Source organism: Pituophis catenifer, unplaced genomic scaffold (genome assembly GCF_029215685.1).
Source record: "Pituophis catenifer annectens isolate HBS135680 unplaced genomic scaffold, rPitCat1.0.hap2 SCAF_11, whole genome shotgun sequence".
In the NCBI taxonomy this organism is placed as follows: Eukaryota; Metazoa; Chordata; class Lepidosauria; order Squamata; family Colubridae; genus Pituophis; species Pituophis catenifer.
In genome coordinates this window covers 9,610,630-9,626,173 of record NW_027256891.1, presented here as the reverse complement: position 1 = coordinate 9,626,173, position 15,544 = coordinate 9,610,630, and the positions used below count along the sequence as shown (strand labels likewise).

The following is a 15,544-nucleotide window of genomic DNA, read 5'->3' as shown; positions in this document are numbered from 1 at the left end:
ACAATTTGCTGATGAAGCATTTTACTTTGCAAAACTCAGCCTCTCCCATTTATACAGAAAATGACACAATATCATTTTGGGCTTTGCGGTACAATAAACTTCGCGCTCTCCAATTTTCACGCTATTCCTTTCCTCCAACCTCAGCTAGCTCTTGATGACATATGCTAACATTATTCCAGAAGCTTAGTTCACGCAAATCACTAAGCCCCAAAATGTGATTGTTTCTTTCTTACTGTAATGTATAATCTCAATCTTGAAAGAAGCTATAGATTATTGACAGTAAATTAGTTATAATTTAAAATCATGGTTTTACAAATCTTTGTTTGTTTTAACATCCAAATCCTGATCTGGCAGCCAAGTGAAACGTTTTTCTATCTTTTCCTCCCTCTGATGAATCTAGCATAGCCACGTTTAAAAAATAAGATGGTGGTCCAAATCAGGGTGGCCAAAGTAAATTTCTCCAAATCTCTGACCATTGGTATGTTGTCTAAGAGAGATAGCATTTGGTTCAACTGAATTGTTCCCATTAAATTGTTCCAATATTTGAGCGGCTGCCACAAAGATGAGTGGGGGGGTCAACCTATTTTCCAAAGCACCAGAAGGCAAGACAAGAAACGATGGATGGAAACTAATCAAGGAGAGAAGCAATTTGGGATTAAGGAGAAACTTCTTAACGGTGGGAACAATTAATTAGTGGAACAGCTTGCCTTCAGAAGTTGTGGGTGCTCCATCACTGGAGGTTTTCAAGAAGAGATTGGACAGCCACCTGTCTGAAATGGAATAGGGTCTCCTGCTTGAGCAGGGGGTTGGACTAGAAGTCCTCCAAGGTTCCTTCCAACTCTGTTATTCTGATATAAAAAGTCATGGGTTCTCCAGATGGTCTTTTAGTCTAATTGAACCCTAGAAAACCTATGACCTTTAGACCAGCCTTGTCAATATTTACGTACCTAAAGCGATAAATAGAATGACCACAAGTGGCCAAAATTGATGGGAATGGAAACAACTTCTGAATTCCCGCTGGTTTCCCCATTGACTTTGTTTGTGGAAAGCTGGCAGGAAGCACTGGAAATCATGATCACATGACCATAGCTGACCATGGTGCTATTGCAGTGGCCACAAGTTTGCAAATACAACTGTTTTGAAGATCCTTGAAATTTCAACTTCATTGCAGTAATGGCTGCTGAATTTTGTACCCATTCTTTAAGTGCCTCTGAGGCACCTTGATGCAAAAATTATTTGCCCTACTATTTTGGCTAACTGAAGGTGACAGATAGGAGAGTTTTAGTAATGTGTAGGTATTTATCAAAGTTTCTGTTTTTATAAGGTGAAGAGAGTTCCAATCTACAGGTAGGGCGACTAGGATGACAGATCATGTTGCTCATTTCCTCAAGATTCACAGGACTGAAAACCTTTCAGATAAAATTACAAGATGTTCCCCTGTCATCTCAGAGATTCTGGTCATCTGCCTGCCAACTTGGAGCAAATGAAAGAAATTGACATCAGTTTCTTCTTCCAGCCGATTTGTCAATCCTTGGGCTAAGAAGGACAAAACGATTAAGGGTTGTTCCACACAGATACTAAGCTAAAATGTGGCTTATTTACTTGTGGCATAGAATGGCCTGCAAACCTGACAGTGTCACTTGTGAGCTTGCACTTTATACAGTAACCATAATTAAGGAAACCATTATTTGGGGTAATTGGACTTCCTTGAACTGAAGAAGCTTCTTGGATGAGAAGTGAAATGTTTTCAAAGAAAAAAAAACAAAAAAAGTCCAGTTGTCTTTTGAGAAAAAAAGCACCTTTGGGACAATTTTGGTTATATATAGTATCTATATAGTATATAGTATATGCAAGTTTTGGTGTATTTGGGTCTTTTCCCATGTAAGATTGAGAGTATCTTGGCGACGTTTCGACGAGGTCCCAATTGTCATCTTCAGGTTGGTGCCTTAAGCTTTGTGGCATTGCTCGCACAGGCACGAAGCCGAAGGCACCAACCTGAAGATGATGAGTAGGACCTCGTCGAAACGTCACCAAGATACTCTCAATCTTACAAGGGAAAAGACCCAAATACACCAAAACTGAAATCCAAATTTTTTTACTACTGGTTCTGTGGGTGTGGCTTTGTGGGTGTGGCAGGGGAAGGATACTGCAAAATCTCTATTCCCAACCCACTCCAGTGGAAAGGATATTGCAAAATCTCCATTCCCACCCTACTCTGGGACCAAGTAGAGGTGGTATCTGCCAGTTCTCCGAACTGCTCAAAATTTCCGCTACCGGTTCTCCAGAACCTATCAGAACCTGCTGGATTTCACCACTGGTATATATACTATGTACTATAGTACATACCCTGTTTCAGGGGTGAAATTCAGCAGGTTCTGATAGGTTCTGGAGAACCAGTAGTGGAAATTATGAGCAGTTTGGAGAACTGGCAAATACCACCTCTGGCTGGCCCCAGAGTGGGATGGGAATGCAGATTTTGCAATATCTTTCCCCCTGGAGTGGGGTGGGAATGCAGATTTTGCAGTATCTTTCCCCTGCATGCCCACCAAGCCACACCATGCCCACCAAGCCATGCCCACAGAACCGGTAGTAAAAAAAAAATGGATTTCACCACTGCCCTGATTCCCCCAAAATAAGTCATCCCCTGATAATAAGCCCAATCGGGATTTTGAGCGCATGGCAATAAGGCCAAGCGCTTCATTCAGGGTTCAAAAAAATATAAGACAGGGTCCTATTTTCGGGGAAACACGGTATATAGTATCAGGGGCTGTTTCTTTCTTCTTTTACACTTATATGTCAACTGTGCAGATTTTTTAAAACCTCCCCTGTCAAAACCACTATGTAAAGTGTGTGTAGGAGAGAAAGCAACACTTACCAAGTTCAAGCTCAACCTCTTATCCCTGCGCCGTAAAGAATTTTCTTCCATGTCTGCTGCAAAACAAAGAGCAGAAGGCAATTCATCATGATTGAAGAAACTGCTAAATTAAGAAAAACATAATATTTTATGAAGCAGGAAAGAGACCTTATTCTAAGCAGTGGTACAATATGCAATTTGGAAGAAATTCGAATTCTATCCAATTAACCAGGTCTAAAATCCATTCTGACTTGAAGCCCTATTCAGTGCAGTTGAAGTTACTCCATGGTAAGTATTCTATAATACTACAACATGAATTTACCCCAGAATAAGCCCCTGAGATCAAATCAAATCAAATCAATTAATAGTGACAAGAGTCACAATTAATTAAGATAAAAGCAAAAATATAGTTATTCTATAATATCTAAAAAGGGTTGACGTTAATTAGAAGTGCTGTGCAGACTACAGAATGGTAATTGACTATGGTCAAGAAAACGAAATTGATTTGATTGAGATAAAATAAATCAGAATGACCAGGATAATGCATTTAGTAAATGAGCCATGGTGGTGCAGTGGTTAGAGTGCAGTACTGCAGGCTACTTCTGCTGACTGCCGGCTGCAGTTCGGCAGCTCGAATCTCACCAGGCTCAAGTTTGACTCAGCCTTCCATCCTCCCGAGGTGTGTAAAATGAGGAGCCAAATTATTGGGGGCAATATGCTGACCCTGTAAACCGCTTAGAGAGGCCTGTAAAGCACTGTGAAGCAGTGTATAAGTGTAGGTGCTATTGCTATTGCTAGCAAAGAGTGGAAATAATAATTCTTTGTGAGCACTTGCATAAAGAGGGCAATAGAGAATAACATCTTCCATTGATTCAATTAGTCCTCTATCGTATGGACATAGTCTCTGTTCGAGAAGCCCTTAGGTCCAAGTCTAAATGTGGCAGGAGTAAAGATCCACACATGAAGGTCCAATTAAATTATTTTATTGCTACTCATGCCTATACACAGAAATCTTAGCACCTGCTTTTAGTTAGTTAAGCTCAATGGAATTCAAGGAGGGTTTGAACTTAGATTGCTTGTGGCTACGTAGAGATTCTAGGCTGATCCCTCTTTTAACTCCGTCCCCAGGTTCTGCCACTTCTCCTACATCATATATGTTGCAATGGCAGCCTCTGCAGGTGGGGGAAAGTAAAATAAAGAACATGACATTGCAGTGTGTGGATGCAAGAACTCCATCTCCTTCGGTGTGTACACTGTGCTGTTGCACACACATATAACAAGGGCAGAGCTTTCCGAATGCTGCTGTTGTCATCACTCTGAAAAATGCAGCAACTTCATGAGGTTAATCATTCTTCGACCATTCTTCTTCCTTTATTGGATTTGGACACTTCAGACCTGAATGCATGCTGAGATCTCAACTTGAGGCTTTTGGAGTTCAGAACATGTGGTCAATGCAAGCACTGTGTCATTTACCACTTCTTTGTAATTCCAAATGCAGTTCAAGGAAAGATTTAACTGATTCCCATCTCTGGTTATCTTGACTTCACCCTCTTCCTTCTGTGCATTCTTCCCTAATTTCTAAATTTGGTCTCCATTAAAAGCTCCCATCCTATTCCTTAGCTAGCACATGGTCTCAAATGTATTTTTCAGATCAGGTACATTATTATTTTTCCTATGAATCCAGATGCTACTGGAAGCATAGAATTAGAAGTAGCAATCAAAACCACAGCTGGTACCAAAAAACAGAATAGAATATTCTTATTGGCCAAATGTGATTGGACATACAAGGAATTTGCCTCCGGTGCATAAGATCTCAGTGTATGTACATACAACAGAGTGATAAGTCATCAATCATAAAATACAAATAAATTATAAAATACCAAGAGGAGAAGGTAGTAGGAAAGATGAGAAGGATAATAGCAATACAGCCCTACTACATGGGAAATATCCTTAGGCATAAGATAAAGCTATGGAAATTAGGTGTTCAACAGAATGATGGCATGGGGGAAAAACTTTGTCTTTGTGTCTAGTTGTTTTGGCATGCAATGCCCTATAACGGCGTCCTGAGGGGAGAGGTTGAAACAGTTTATGTCCAGGATGTGAGAGGTCTGTAGATATTTTCTACAAGTATCAAAGGAGGATCATATGCCCATGATTTCTGCCCTAATACTATATCTCTACCATATTCATTGAATGCAGGAATAACCAAGCAAATTAAAGGCATCCACTGAGAACCATCTATTGGTCTATTTTCCATTTTCGGAGAGGTTTTTGGTGGGGTGAACTACTGCGGATGAGGCCTCTCAAGACCCCCTTCAGATCTTGGGGCTGCTCATTACTGATCTTTCTCATCCATGATGTATTAGAATATGATCTACCTGCATAAAGGACTGAATTATACAAAGACCTTGTCATTTACTCTTTAATGCAAGGTAACCATTATTGCTTGTTGAATCCTAGTTCGTTATATGTCAACCTTAACTAGAATCACAATATTTACTCAGCTAACCTGTTAAATTTCTAAGATGTTATCAAATATAACATATATGCTAATATCTCTTACAGGTAGTCCTCAACGTACAACCAAATTGAGCCCAAAATTTCTGTTGCTAAGCAAGATAGTCGTTAAGTGAATTTTGCCACATTTTATGACCTTCATGACCTCCACTGTTGTTAAGTGAGTCAGGCTACCCCATTGACTTTGCTTGTCAGAAGGTCACAAAAGGTGATCACATGACCCTGGGATACTGCAACCGTCATAAATATGAACCGGCTGCCAAGTGTCTGAATTTTGATCACATGACCATGGGGATGCTGCAAATGGTTGTAAGCGTGAAAAATGATCATAAGTGACTTTTTTCAGTTGTAATTTTGAATGGTCATTAAATGAACTGCTGTAAGTCGAGGACTACCTGCATATGATAAGGATGGAGAACATATTATGCGACTGAACTTAAGCTGGAGTTGAGTCTACTGTGAAAGAGTAAATTCTGGAAAAATTCATCAGTGTATGTGTGAACGTGTTTGTTTTAATGCTTTGACCAGCACACACCCTTTTAGCAAGCTGCTTTCCAACACAACTCGAGAGTCATGACTAAGAAGAATAACATTTCCAAGGATGGGTGTTGCTCTCAAAAGCTTCCAAGAATTGCTCAGGACACTGATAAGCAGGCTGGTTCTTTACTATACAAGGGTTAGAAACATGATCCAAATGCCCATGCAGAGACAACGTCTGTTCAAGGAAGGAAGGAAGGGGGAAAAGAGGAAAGAAAAGAAAGAAAAAGAAAATAGATGCAAAGTCCCTATAGACCTTTTAAAAGCCGGTCACTGTCTCACTTATTTCCTCAATGGCAGATTTCCTAATACAGGGGTGGATCTCCTCTGTGACTGATAATTGATGACCATGTTGGCTGTACTGTTATGAGATGGAATTTCATAGGCTCCGAGGACAGTTTGATGTTATGCTGCCTATAATTCAAGGTTAGCATGCAGCCATCAAGACTAATCGCCATTGCCTGCCTGTTCCTGTGTTAAATTGGCTGAGTTGCTGAGACATTTTGCATCACAAGTTAACCCATACATTTTGAGCAATGTTGCTTGACTCCATGATGGAATCTCCATTGAGGCTGAAGAGAGGCATTAACAGGGGGCTAACCTTGGAGTCCTTGCACTGCAGAAAGCCGACACAAGCCTGGCCTCCCCCAGAATCCCCGAAGCCTTATCTGACTGATGCCAAGGGAAAGCAGTCAGTCTGGGGAGATTCTTGTAACATTGGTGGCTAGCAATGAAGCTTCTGTTTGACATCATTCATGAATGGTTCTGTTTGCTTGCAACTAACAGAACCCAACCTATGTGATTAGTTTGTTATGCTGATTATAAAGCCTTTGTTTGGTCTCCCAATCAACCTACCTAAATTGGGGTCCATAAAAGATGAATGTGGAGAGAATATTACAGTTTGTATGTTGGAGGACCTTAAAAAAGTTGGGCCTTAAAAATGCAATACATGAAGAACATCAACTCATTTGAGCTGTGGTATTGGAGAAGGCTCCTGGGTATTCCTTGGACACAAAGGTGACCAAGAAGCAAATATAGAGCGCATGACAACCAGATATGACCCTGGAAGGCAAAATTGCAAAACTGTGTCTCACTTACTTTGGCCATTTCACACGGGAATTCACTGGAGAAACCAATGATGCTTGAAAGAGTTAGCAGTAAAAGGAAACAGGCCATCAAAGAACACGGTGGCTGGACACCATCAAAGCTGACACGAGCCAGAGCACAGAACAACTCAAAGAAGGAGTGCAAGATCAGAAAATGTGGAGGCCCATAGAATCGCCAAGAGTCGGACATGACTGAATGGATAAAATCACCATCGCTTTGGGGGACAGAGAAGACACGTATTTTAATAATCCAACTCTGGGATCTCCAAATTGGCCCTTACCTCTCCAACTCTTCATGCTGTCCAATCCAGAGAGGGAGATCCTCCTTGGAACAAAGGAGCCTGGAGAACTGGAGATCCTTGCATGTCCATTCTGAAGGACCCCACCAGCCTGATCTTCAGCTCTTCTGTCTGGCAAGTGTGATGGCTTTGGTGGCCTGGGAGGGGGAGTCTTAGCCAAAATCTCAAGTTCGGTAAAGCCATAGGGAAGAGTATTCTGGCTTTTTTCTGCTAAGATGGTTGGTGTTGCAGGAGGCCCTGACAAGGGTGAGGAAGAAGAGAAGTCACTAGAAGGAGGTCCGCTTGAATCTGTGTTTCTTGGAAGGATTCCATGAAGCGTTGGCTGGACCATCTCTTGGAGCAGGCCACCAGAAAGCTGTAAGCAGAGCGAGGACTGAGAGGCCACAAAGTCAAAGAAGACATCATCTGATAACGTCCTCTCCAGAGAGCGGTCAGAATTGGACCAACTGTGGCACCTGGAAGAGAAGCAGGTGTTACCAACTCAGAGACAGGTGTAATCCCTGGACCCCCTTTTTTTGAAGCCTCCTCCCACCACAATGGCTCAATAACATGTTCAATTCCTGTGGTGTTGACATGAGACAATGCAAAGAAATAGGTGTTTCTAATACTTACTGACAGGATGCCAAGGTTTTCCCTCAAATACAGGTAGTCCTTGACTTATGACCACAATTAAGCCCAAAATTTATGTTATTAAGTGAGACATTTGTTAAATGAGTTTTGCCCCATTTTATGATCTTTCATTGTTAAGTGAATCACTACAGTTGTTGAGTTAGTGTCACGGTTGTTAAGTGAATCTAATTTCCCTATTAATGACCTCAGGAGAATGCAACTGTCATAAATGTGAGTTCTGCCTTTTGTGACACCTAATTTTATATTTCTGTCTTCATCCATATCTTTCAGAGTATAAGATGCACCGGAGTATAAGACGCACCTTAGTTTTTGGGGAGGAAAATAAGAAAAAAGCTGATTGGCAGGTGGATCAGCCTCCCGGAATACCCCCAATCAGCTGTTCCCAGAGGTGAATTTTAGCAACAGGTTCCTTGGTTATGAGCTCTGTGCCTTGCTTTTTTTCTGCCTCTGAAACGTCTGAAAATCTGTTTCAGAAAAAACTTTTTTTCCTGCCTCTGAAAGCCTCCGAAACAGAGCTTCAGAAAAAAAAGCCTCTGAAGCTCTGTTTGGGGACTTCTTTTCTGAAGCTTCTTTTCTGAAGCTTTTTTCAGCCTCTGAAACCTCCGTTTGAGAAGCTGGGCAGGGCTACATTCGGAGTATAAAATGCACCCAGATTTTCAACCTCTTTTTTGGGAAAAAAGGTGCGTCTTATACCCCGAAAAATACGGTAGTTATTTTTTCAGCTCAACTCATTTCTGTCCATTGGTATCCACATGGGTGTCAAATCAGGCAAAATGGTGGTTTCTCAGCATAATTAAAGCAAGGTTTCTCTATCTAAGTAATTTTCAGTTCCCAGAATTCCCCAGCCAGTATGTTGAAATCCACATTTCTTAAAGCATGCTGGCTGTGGAATTCTGGGTATTGATATTTACACTCCTTAAAAGTGACCAAGTGACTCTATTGTCATTAAGCAAACCCATTATCTGGTATGGGGCATTTCTGCCGAAAACCAGAAACCAATGTCCAATGTCTTAGTCCAATGACTAAGTTGGTTTTAAATTTAATAACAGCAGCCAGGTTACTGGTGGCACAGTATTGGAAGAAGGAAGATCCACCTACTATTGAGGAATGGACATTAAAAGTCGCGCATCTGGCAGAGATGGCAAAAATTTCATCATATCTCAAAGATCACTCAAACGAAAGATATATATCGGAGTGGAAAAGATGGATTGACTATATTCAAAACAAGTATCAGACTAAGAAGTTTCATATAGCTTATGAATGAAACATTCTTAATTTTTTAGTTTATGTTTATAGTGTTTTGAGCTATAAGGAGTTAAAGACCTAGGGAGAATTTGAAGTCAACAAATTGTTAGCATATTTTAGTTTTATGTTTGTGAATGCTATACCCTGTGCTTGTTCTGGGAAGTCTAGGGAGAGGGGTGGGGGGGAAGGGGGAGGGGGAAAGGGTGGAGGGGTGGGGGGGGGGGGGAGAAAATGTTTGTATCTTTTATAAAACTTTTCAATAAAAAAAAAAAGTGACCAAGTGACTCTATTGTCATTAAGCAAACCCATTATCTGGTATGGGGCATTTCTGCCGAAAACCAGAAACTAACGTCCAGTATTCAGCAAAAAATAATTTCAGTCCTGTGATTGTACAAGGCTGTAAACAGCCGTAAATACGGGCCAGATGACAAAGGCCCCAAACGGACCCATGTGACTGCAGGAAGGGCAGCTGCTAGAACTTCAGAACTGGATTGTACCTTTTGGGGGAATCAGTCCTATCTTCGAAGGGTTATTGGTTTTTTATTTTTATTTTATTTTTATCTTTTTCTACCAGTATATTGTAATTTTATTGTTTGTAAGCTGCCTAGAGTCACTGTAAGCGAGTAGGAGGCTAAATAAATTTTCTAAATAAACAAATAAACTGGAGCCACATATTAGCAATTGCCAATTTGTTCCACCACCACCACCCAGGATTGATTATTGATTTATTTGTATCCTGCCTTTTATTATTTTACAAAAAATTCAAGGTGGCAAACATATCCAACACATCTTCCTCCTCCTCCTTTTTTCCTCCTAACAACAACTCTGTGAGTAGTTGAGCTGAGAGAGAGGGACTGGCTCGAAGACACCCAGCTGGTTTTCATGGGTAAGGCGGGACTAGAACTCACTGTCTCCTGCTGATTGGACCAAGGTCACCCAGCTGGCTTTCATGGGTAAGGCGGGACTAGAACTCACTGTCTCCTGCTGATTGGCCCAAAGTCACCCAGCTGGCTTTCATGCCTAAAATGGGACTAGAACTCACTGTCTCCTGCTGATTGGTCCAAAGTCACCCAGCTGGCTTTCATGCCTAAAGCGCAACTAGAACTCACTGTTTCCTGGTGTTTAGGGCAAAGTCACCCAGCTGGCTTTCATGTCTAAGGTAGCACTAGAACTCGCTGGTGATTGGCCCAAAGTAACCCAGCTGGCTTTCCTGCCTAAGGCAGGACTAGAACTCCCAGTCTCCCACTTTCTACTCTGGTGCCTTAACCATTAGATCAAATGCCTAAATCACCCCAAGTTCAAGAACTACTGTACTTAACTATAACTACCTGTGCTGCCAGTAAGCTTCAGATCAGGCTATGATACCAGCAAGAATAAATCTCTACTTTCGTGTAATTTCATCAGGATTAGAAACAAGAGACTGAGGAAAACCATTAACAAGGTGGGACCTTGCCAAGAAAACCCTTGCCGTGCTCCAAACCACAGTGAAATTAAAATCACATTTTACTCAGGACAGATGGATTCACACTGTGGTTAAACGACGAAACCCCAGTGGCTGAGTTGATAAATTTTGCTAAGCCACCAATCATGGTTTAAATCTCAGGGAGCTCATCAGTTCTACCCCAAAGGCAGCCCAGAGTTGTTTTGTTACAAGATGGGCGGCAAATACATTTAATAAATAAATAAGTAAATAAATAAATAAATTTGGCACCGAACAGCATAATGCTACCTAACATGGCTGAGTTTTCCAGTCTCACAGTTGGATAAAAAGAGATAGTCAGGCAGAAAGACAGATTCCGACTCGCTGGCCGTCTCCTCGGCTGCTGCAGCATCAGCGGTGGTGTGGTCGGAGGTAAGAGACGGGTTGGCACTCCTCAACGCGTGGGCAGAAATGGCCGGAGAAGGTTGTGGGGAAGACGTGGTGTGGGACAGGCTGTCTCCTGAATCTGCAGCAAAGAGAGCAAAATCTGGCTTAGGAGGGATCCTCAGAAATTGTACAGGATTTTCCCCCACAACAAAGCTTTGAGGGTTTGCAGCCTACATTCTTTATCCTTTATTGCCTGCTGTCGATGTATTGGAAGCTGTTGGGACAAACATGGAAAATGAGGTCAGGGTTTGGAAGACAGCCTATCCTTCCAGGCCAAATTGGGCTGAAACAATCAATGTGTTCCACGTTGTTTTCTTTGTCGCCCAAAGTTTCAGGGGGAAAAAAAGGCATTAATCATCTTGGCTAACTTGAAAAGAAGGCTTCTTAAAGACACACATTTCAGTATTTTGACACCGTCTGCCACCAACCCCACAGGGGTTTGCTGGCTCTCAGGGCTTTGAAATGTGGACCGAGGTCTCCACAAGGTAGGATTAAAACAAAATCAACAGGATGCAACTGAAGTATTGTATCTCCATTGTGTGTGCAACCTACGGAAGCATCATCCTGATTTCGTTGACTATTCCTGGTTGGGTGGGGGAATGGCTTCTAAGATTACAAAAAGGTTGCCAACCTTTCCACGAGATCTGGGTTTCTTAACCTTGGCAGCCTGAAGAGATGTTGGATTCAACTCCCAGAATTTCCCACCAAGCAAGTTGAAGTCTGCATATCTTAAAGCATGCTGGCCAGCAAATTCTGGGAGCTGAAGTCCACATACCTTAAAGCATGCTGGCTAAGGAATTCTGCTCTAGATGAAATTTCCTGATTGTGATACAAAAGAGCCTTGATGGTACAGTGGTTAATGCACCCTGTTATTAATACAGCTGCCTGCAATTTCTGCTGGTTCGAATCTCTCCAAGGCTCAAGGTTGACTCAGCCTTCCATCCTTTCTAAGGTAGGTGAAATGAGGACCCAGTTTGTGGGGGCAATAAGCTGACTTTGTATAAAATATACAAAAGAATGAAGGCTATTGCTTAACGCATTGTAAGCCGCCCTGAGTCTCCGGAGAAGGGCGGCATATAAATCAAATTAAAAAAAAAAAAAAAAAGTACCCCTGCAGATGAATTTATTAACAGTACAACAGTAAATAAAGGCCCTTTGGGGAACAGAAGGTCTTTCAATTTGGACTGGTGTGAAAGAATCCAATTTAAATCTGCAAAGCCAAAATATACAATTGCAGCAACCGTCTTGAAATACATATAGACTTGTTTGCCAAGGAGTTGTGTGTAGCACTTTGGAATATAGCATTTCAAGACCGTGTGTTTAAGTCTTGCTGGCAAACAGTCACAAACTGTACTTTTCTTTTGGCCTTTACAACTGGTGTCACTTAAATTCTTTCCACCAGTGGATATGCCAATGTATCAAAGGTGGTTAGGACATTGAAATTCTGACCCGGGCATATAAATATAAGTTCAGGAACAGGAGAGGTATAGAAAGTACATTTCAACTTTTTTGAGATCTACAGACTGACAGATGGTGGATCAAACCCTTAATGGTATGGGAAAGAAACACACACCAATACAGACACCTTGGCCACAGAAATATTATGTTCCAACACTCACATGTTCACACATTCGTCATAGGCAGTTTCCCCTTTACATTTTATGCAACGGTGAACCCTTCGTTTCAGGCTATTCAGATCAAGAAATGATGATGTCTTAAGACAGGGGTCCCCAACCCCTGGTCTGTGGACTGGTACCGGTCAGCAGCATGCCACAAACCAGGCAGTGCAAACAAGCGAAGCCCCACCCTCAGGATGCAGGCAGACATGAAATCAGGCTCCCTCCAGTTCGCAGAAAAACGTCTCTTCACAGAACTGGTCCCTGGTGCCCAAAAGGTTGGGGGCCACAGCCTTAAGAAACCTGCTACACCAGGATTGACAGTGGTCCCTCTTTTTATAGAGACAAGGATCTACATTGACACACATATGACAGCTGGTGAGATTTAGGGTTTAAAGCGCTGGACTAGGAGTAGGGAGAAAACTAAACATATGCTAAAACATATGAATAACAGTTGCAGGAATTAGGTATGTCTAGTCTAGTGAAATGAAGGACTAGGGGTGACATGACAGCAGTGTTCCAATAGCTAAGGGGTTGCCATAAAGAAGCGGGGGTCACCCTATTCTCCAACACACCAGAGGGCAGGATGAGAAGCAACGGATAGAAACTAATCAAGGAGAGAAGCAACCTAGAACTAAGGGAAAATTTCCTAAGAGTTAGAACAATCAACCAGTGGAACGACTTGCATTGAGAAGTGAATGCTCCATCACTGGAGGCTTTTAAGAATCATTTGCCCAGAATCGTATAAGGCAGGGGTGTTAAACTCAATTTCATTGAGGGCCACATCAGGGTTGTGTTTGACCTTGGGGGGCCAGGGTGGGCATCAGTGGTGGGTTCCTCCCAGTTCGGCCCGGTTCTCCCGAGCCGGTAGCGGTGATGATATGATGTCACCGAACCGGTTCTGCTTCCCCTGCGTCCCCCCCGCGTTATTCTTACCTTTTATTTGCCTCCCCCCAATCTATTGCTGCCTCCTGAGTCCCAGCTGATGGCTAGAGGGAAAAAAACTGTTTAAACTCTTGCCGCTGGGCTTCAAAGGGCCACCCTACAGCTGATCAGTGTTAAAAGAAAACAAATGAGTAGACCAGTGCCTGCAAAAATACATGGGTAGACCAGTGCCTGCCTGCAAAAATACATGAGTAGATCAGTGCCTGCAAAAATAAATGGGTATATTGGTACAGCTCTGCAAGCAGTTAAAAGCCTGGTAGACCAGTACCTCTGCTAAATCCTAAAGAATTGTCACATGACCATCAAGCCATGCCCACAAAATAAGCCATGCCCACAGAACTGGTAGTAAAAAATTTTAGAACCTACCCCTGGTGGGTATGGCCAACTCGACATCACTTGTGGTGGCCCGAGCACTCTGCCAGCAAAAACAGGCTCCTGAACTCCGTTTTTGGCTGCGACAACCTCCTGCAACCCTCTGTCAGTGAAAATGGAGCTCGAGGGGGCCCTGCCAAGCTCCATTTTTGAGCTCCGTTTTCGCTGGCTGGGGCACTGCGGGTCAGTCCTTTGCTGTTTCCAGGGTGACCCTGCGGGCCAGATCTAAATAGCCCGCGGGACACATCCAGCCTGTTGACACCCCGGTATGGGGTCTCCTGATTGAGAAGGGCTGGTCTAGAAGACCTCCAAGCTCCCTTCCAACTTTGTTATTCTGATACTAACCCATATTCTTGACCTTCATTTAGGCACAGAAGTCAGCTGGGTGACCCATTTCAGACCCCTTACAGGGTTGCAGTGGAGTGGTGGGTGGAGATATTTGCAGAAGGAGCAATCCTGTGATAGAATGTGGTCTGGATTCCCAGGAAGGAGGAGATACATTCCAGAGGAGCAAGAGATACTGCAGTTTAGATACTTTGTGCGAGAGAAAGAGGATGAAGACGACTCCTTCCTAATAGTTCCCAGAGTTATATTTTATGGTGCGAGTAGTCTGCTGTAGACAGATTTCTGTCTGTAGCTGAGGAAGGTGTCCAGCTATTGTAGCAAGACAAACCATCTTGAGACATAAACTTCAGCTTCAATTGTGTGATAACAGCTGGTCTATAGTCCTGAGCGATGACTTTTCTCTTCTCTCTTTTTCCCAACCATTTTTTTAAAGGAAAGTGGTCACAAAAAGAGCTCCCTCCCAACCTCCTCTGCAAGGGTGAGAAGGCCCTGTTTCTCACAGCAGTGTTCAACCGACGATTGAAAGATAAATAAATTTAAACGTTTGTTATGGAAAGCCACCAGGTGTTTACACTATGTAGAAATTCGACTTCCCTAATCTGTAAACATTATAGAGGAAAAGAGGCCAAGATATTAACTAAAGCAACATTTCCAAGAAGCAGAGTGTTTATATTGTGGGAAGACTGTTGAAAAATGTGCAGCCAAACACTTGCTCCAGGTGTTCGAGGCACTCTTTCAAAAAAACTTCAAAAATACAGAAGTGATTTAAGCCAAAACCCAGCAATTTTTTTGCAGCACCTGGGTGTCAATAGGTAAAAGTTTCCCCTGTCCAGTCATGTTCAATTGGACAGGGGAAAGCTTTACCTATTGACACCCAGGGCGTGCTCATCTCGGTTTCCTAACCGAGGGAGCCAGTGTTCTCTGAAGACATTTTCGTGGTCATATGGCCAGCATGACTATATGCCAAGGTGCACAGAACGCTGTCACATTCCCAACAGAGTGGTACCTATTGATCTACTTGCATTTGCATGCTCTCAAACTGCTGGGTGTGTGTGTGCAGGAGTTGGAGCGAGGATGGGAGCTCACCTCTTTGCATGGTGCTCCAGTCTCGAACCCAGGCTTCCAACTGACAAGCTCAGTGACTTTAACTGCTGAGCCACCATGCCCCTGGTGTCAATAGGTAACACCAATTCCCTCATATTGTTCTCAAT

General features: G+C 42.6%; 1 protein-coding gene across 2 annotated transcripts in view; it reads right to left on the bottom strand.

Moving 5' to 3' along the window:
- The window catches only part of GAB3 (GRB2 associated binding protein 3), a 96,305-nt gene that overhangs the window by 18,791 nt on the left and 61,970 nt on the right, over window positions 1-15,544 (bottom strand). Inside the window, exons 3-5 of one of the 2 annotated variants that reach the window (XM_070951823.1) lie at window positions 10,918-11,134; window positions 7,296-7,768; window positions 2,876-2,931 (exon numbers count right to left, since the gene is read on the bottom strand). In XM_070951823.1, the coding sequence (XP_070807924.1) occupies window positions 2,876-2,931; window positions 7,296-7,768; window positions 10,918-11,134 (746 nt within the window). The remainder of the gene's footprint in view (window positions 1-2,875; window positions 2,932-7,295; window positions 7,769-10,917; window positions 11,135-15,544) is intronic. The other variant, XM_070951824.1, reaches the window with a different exon arrangement.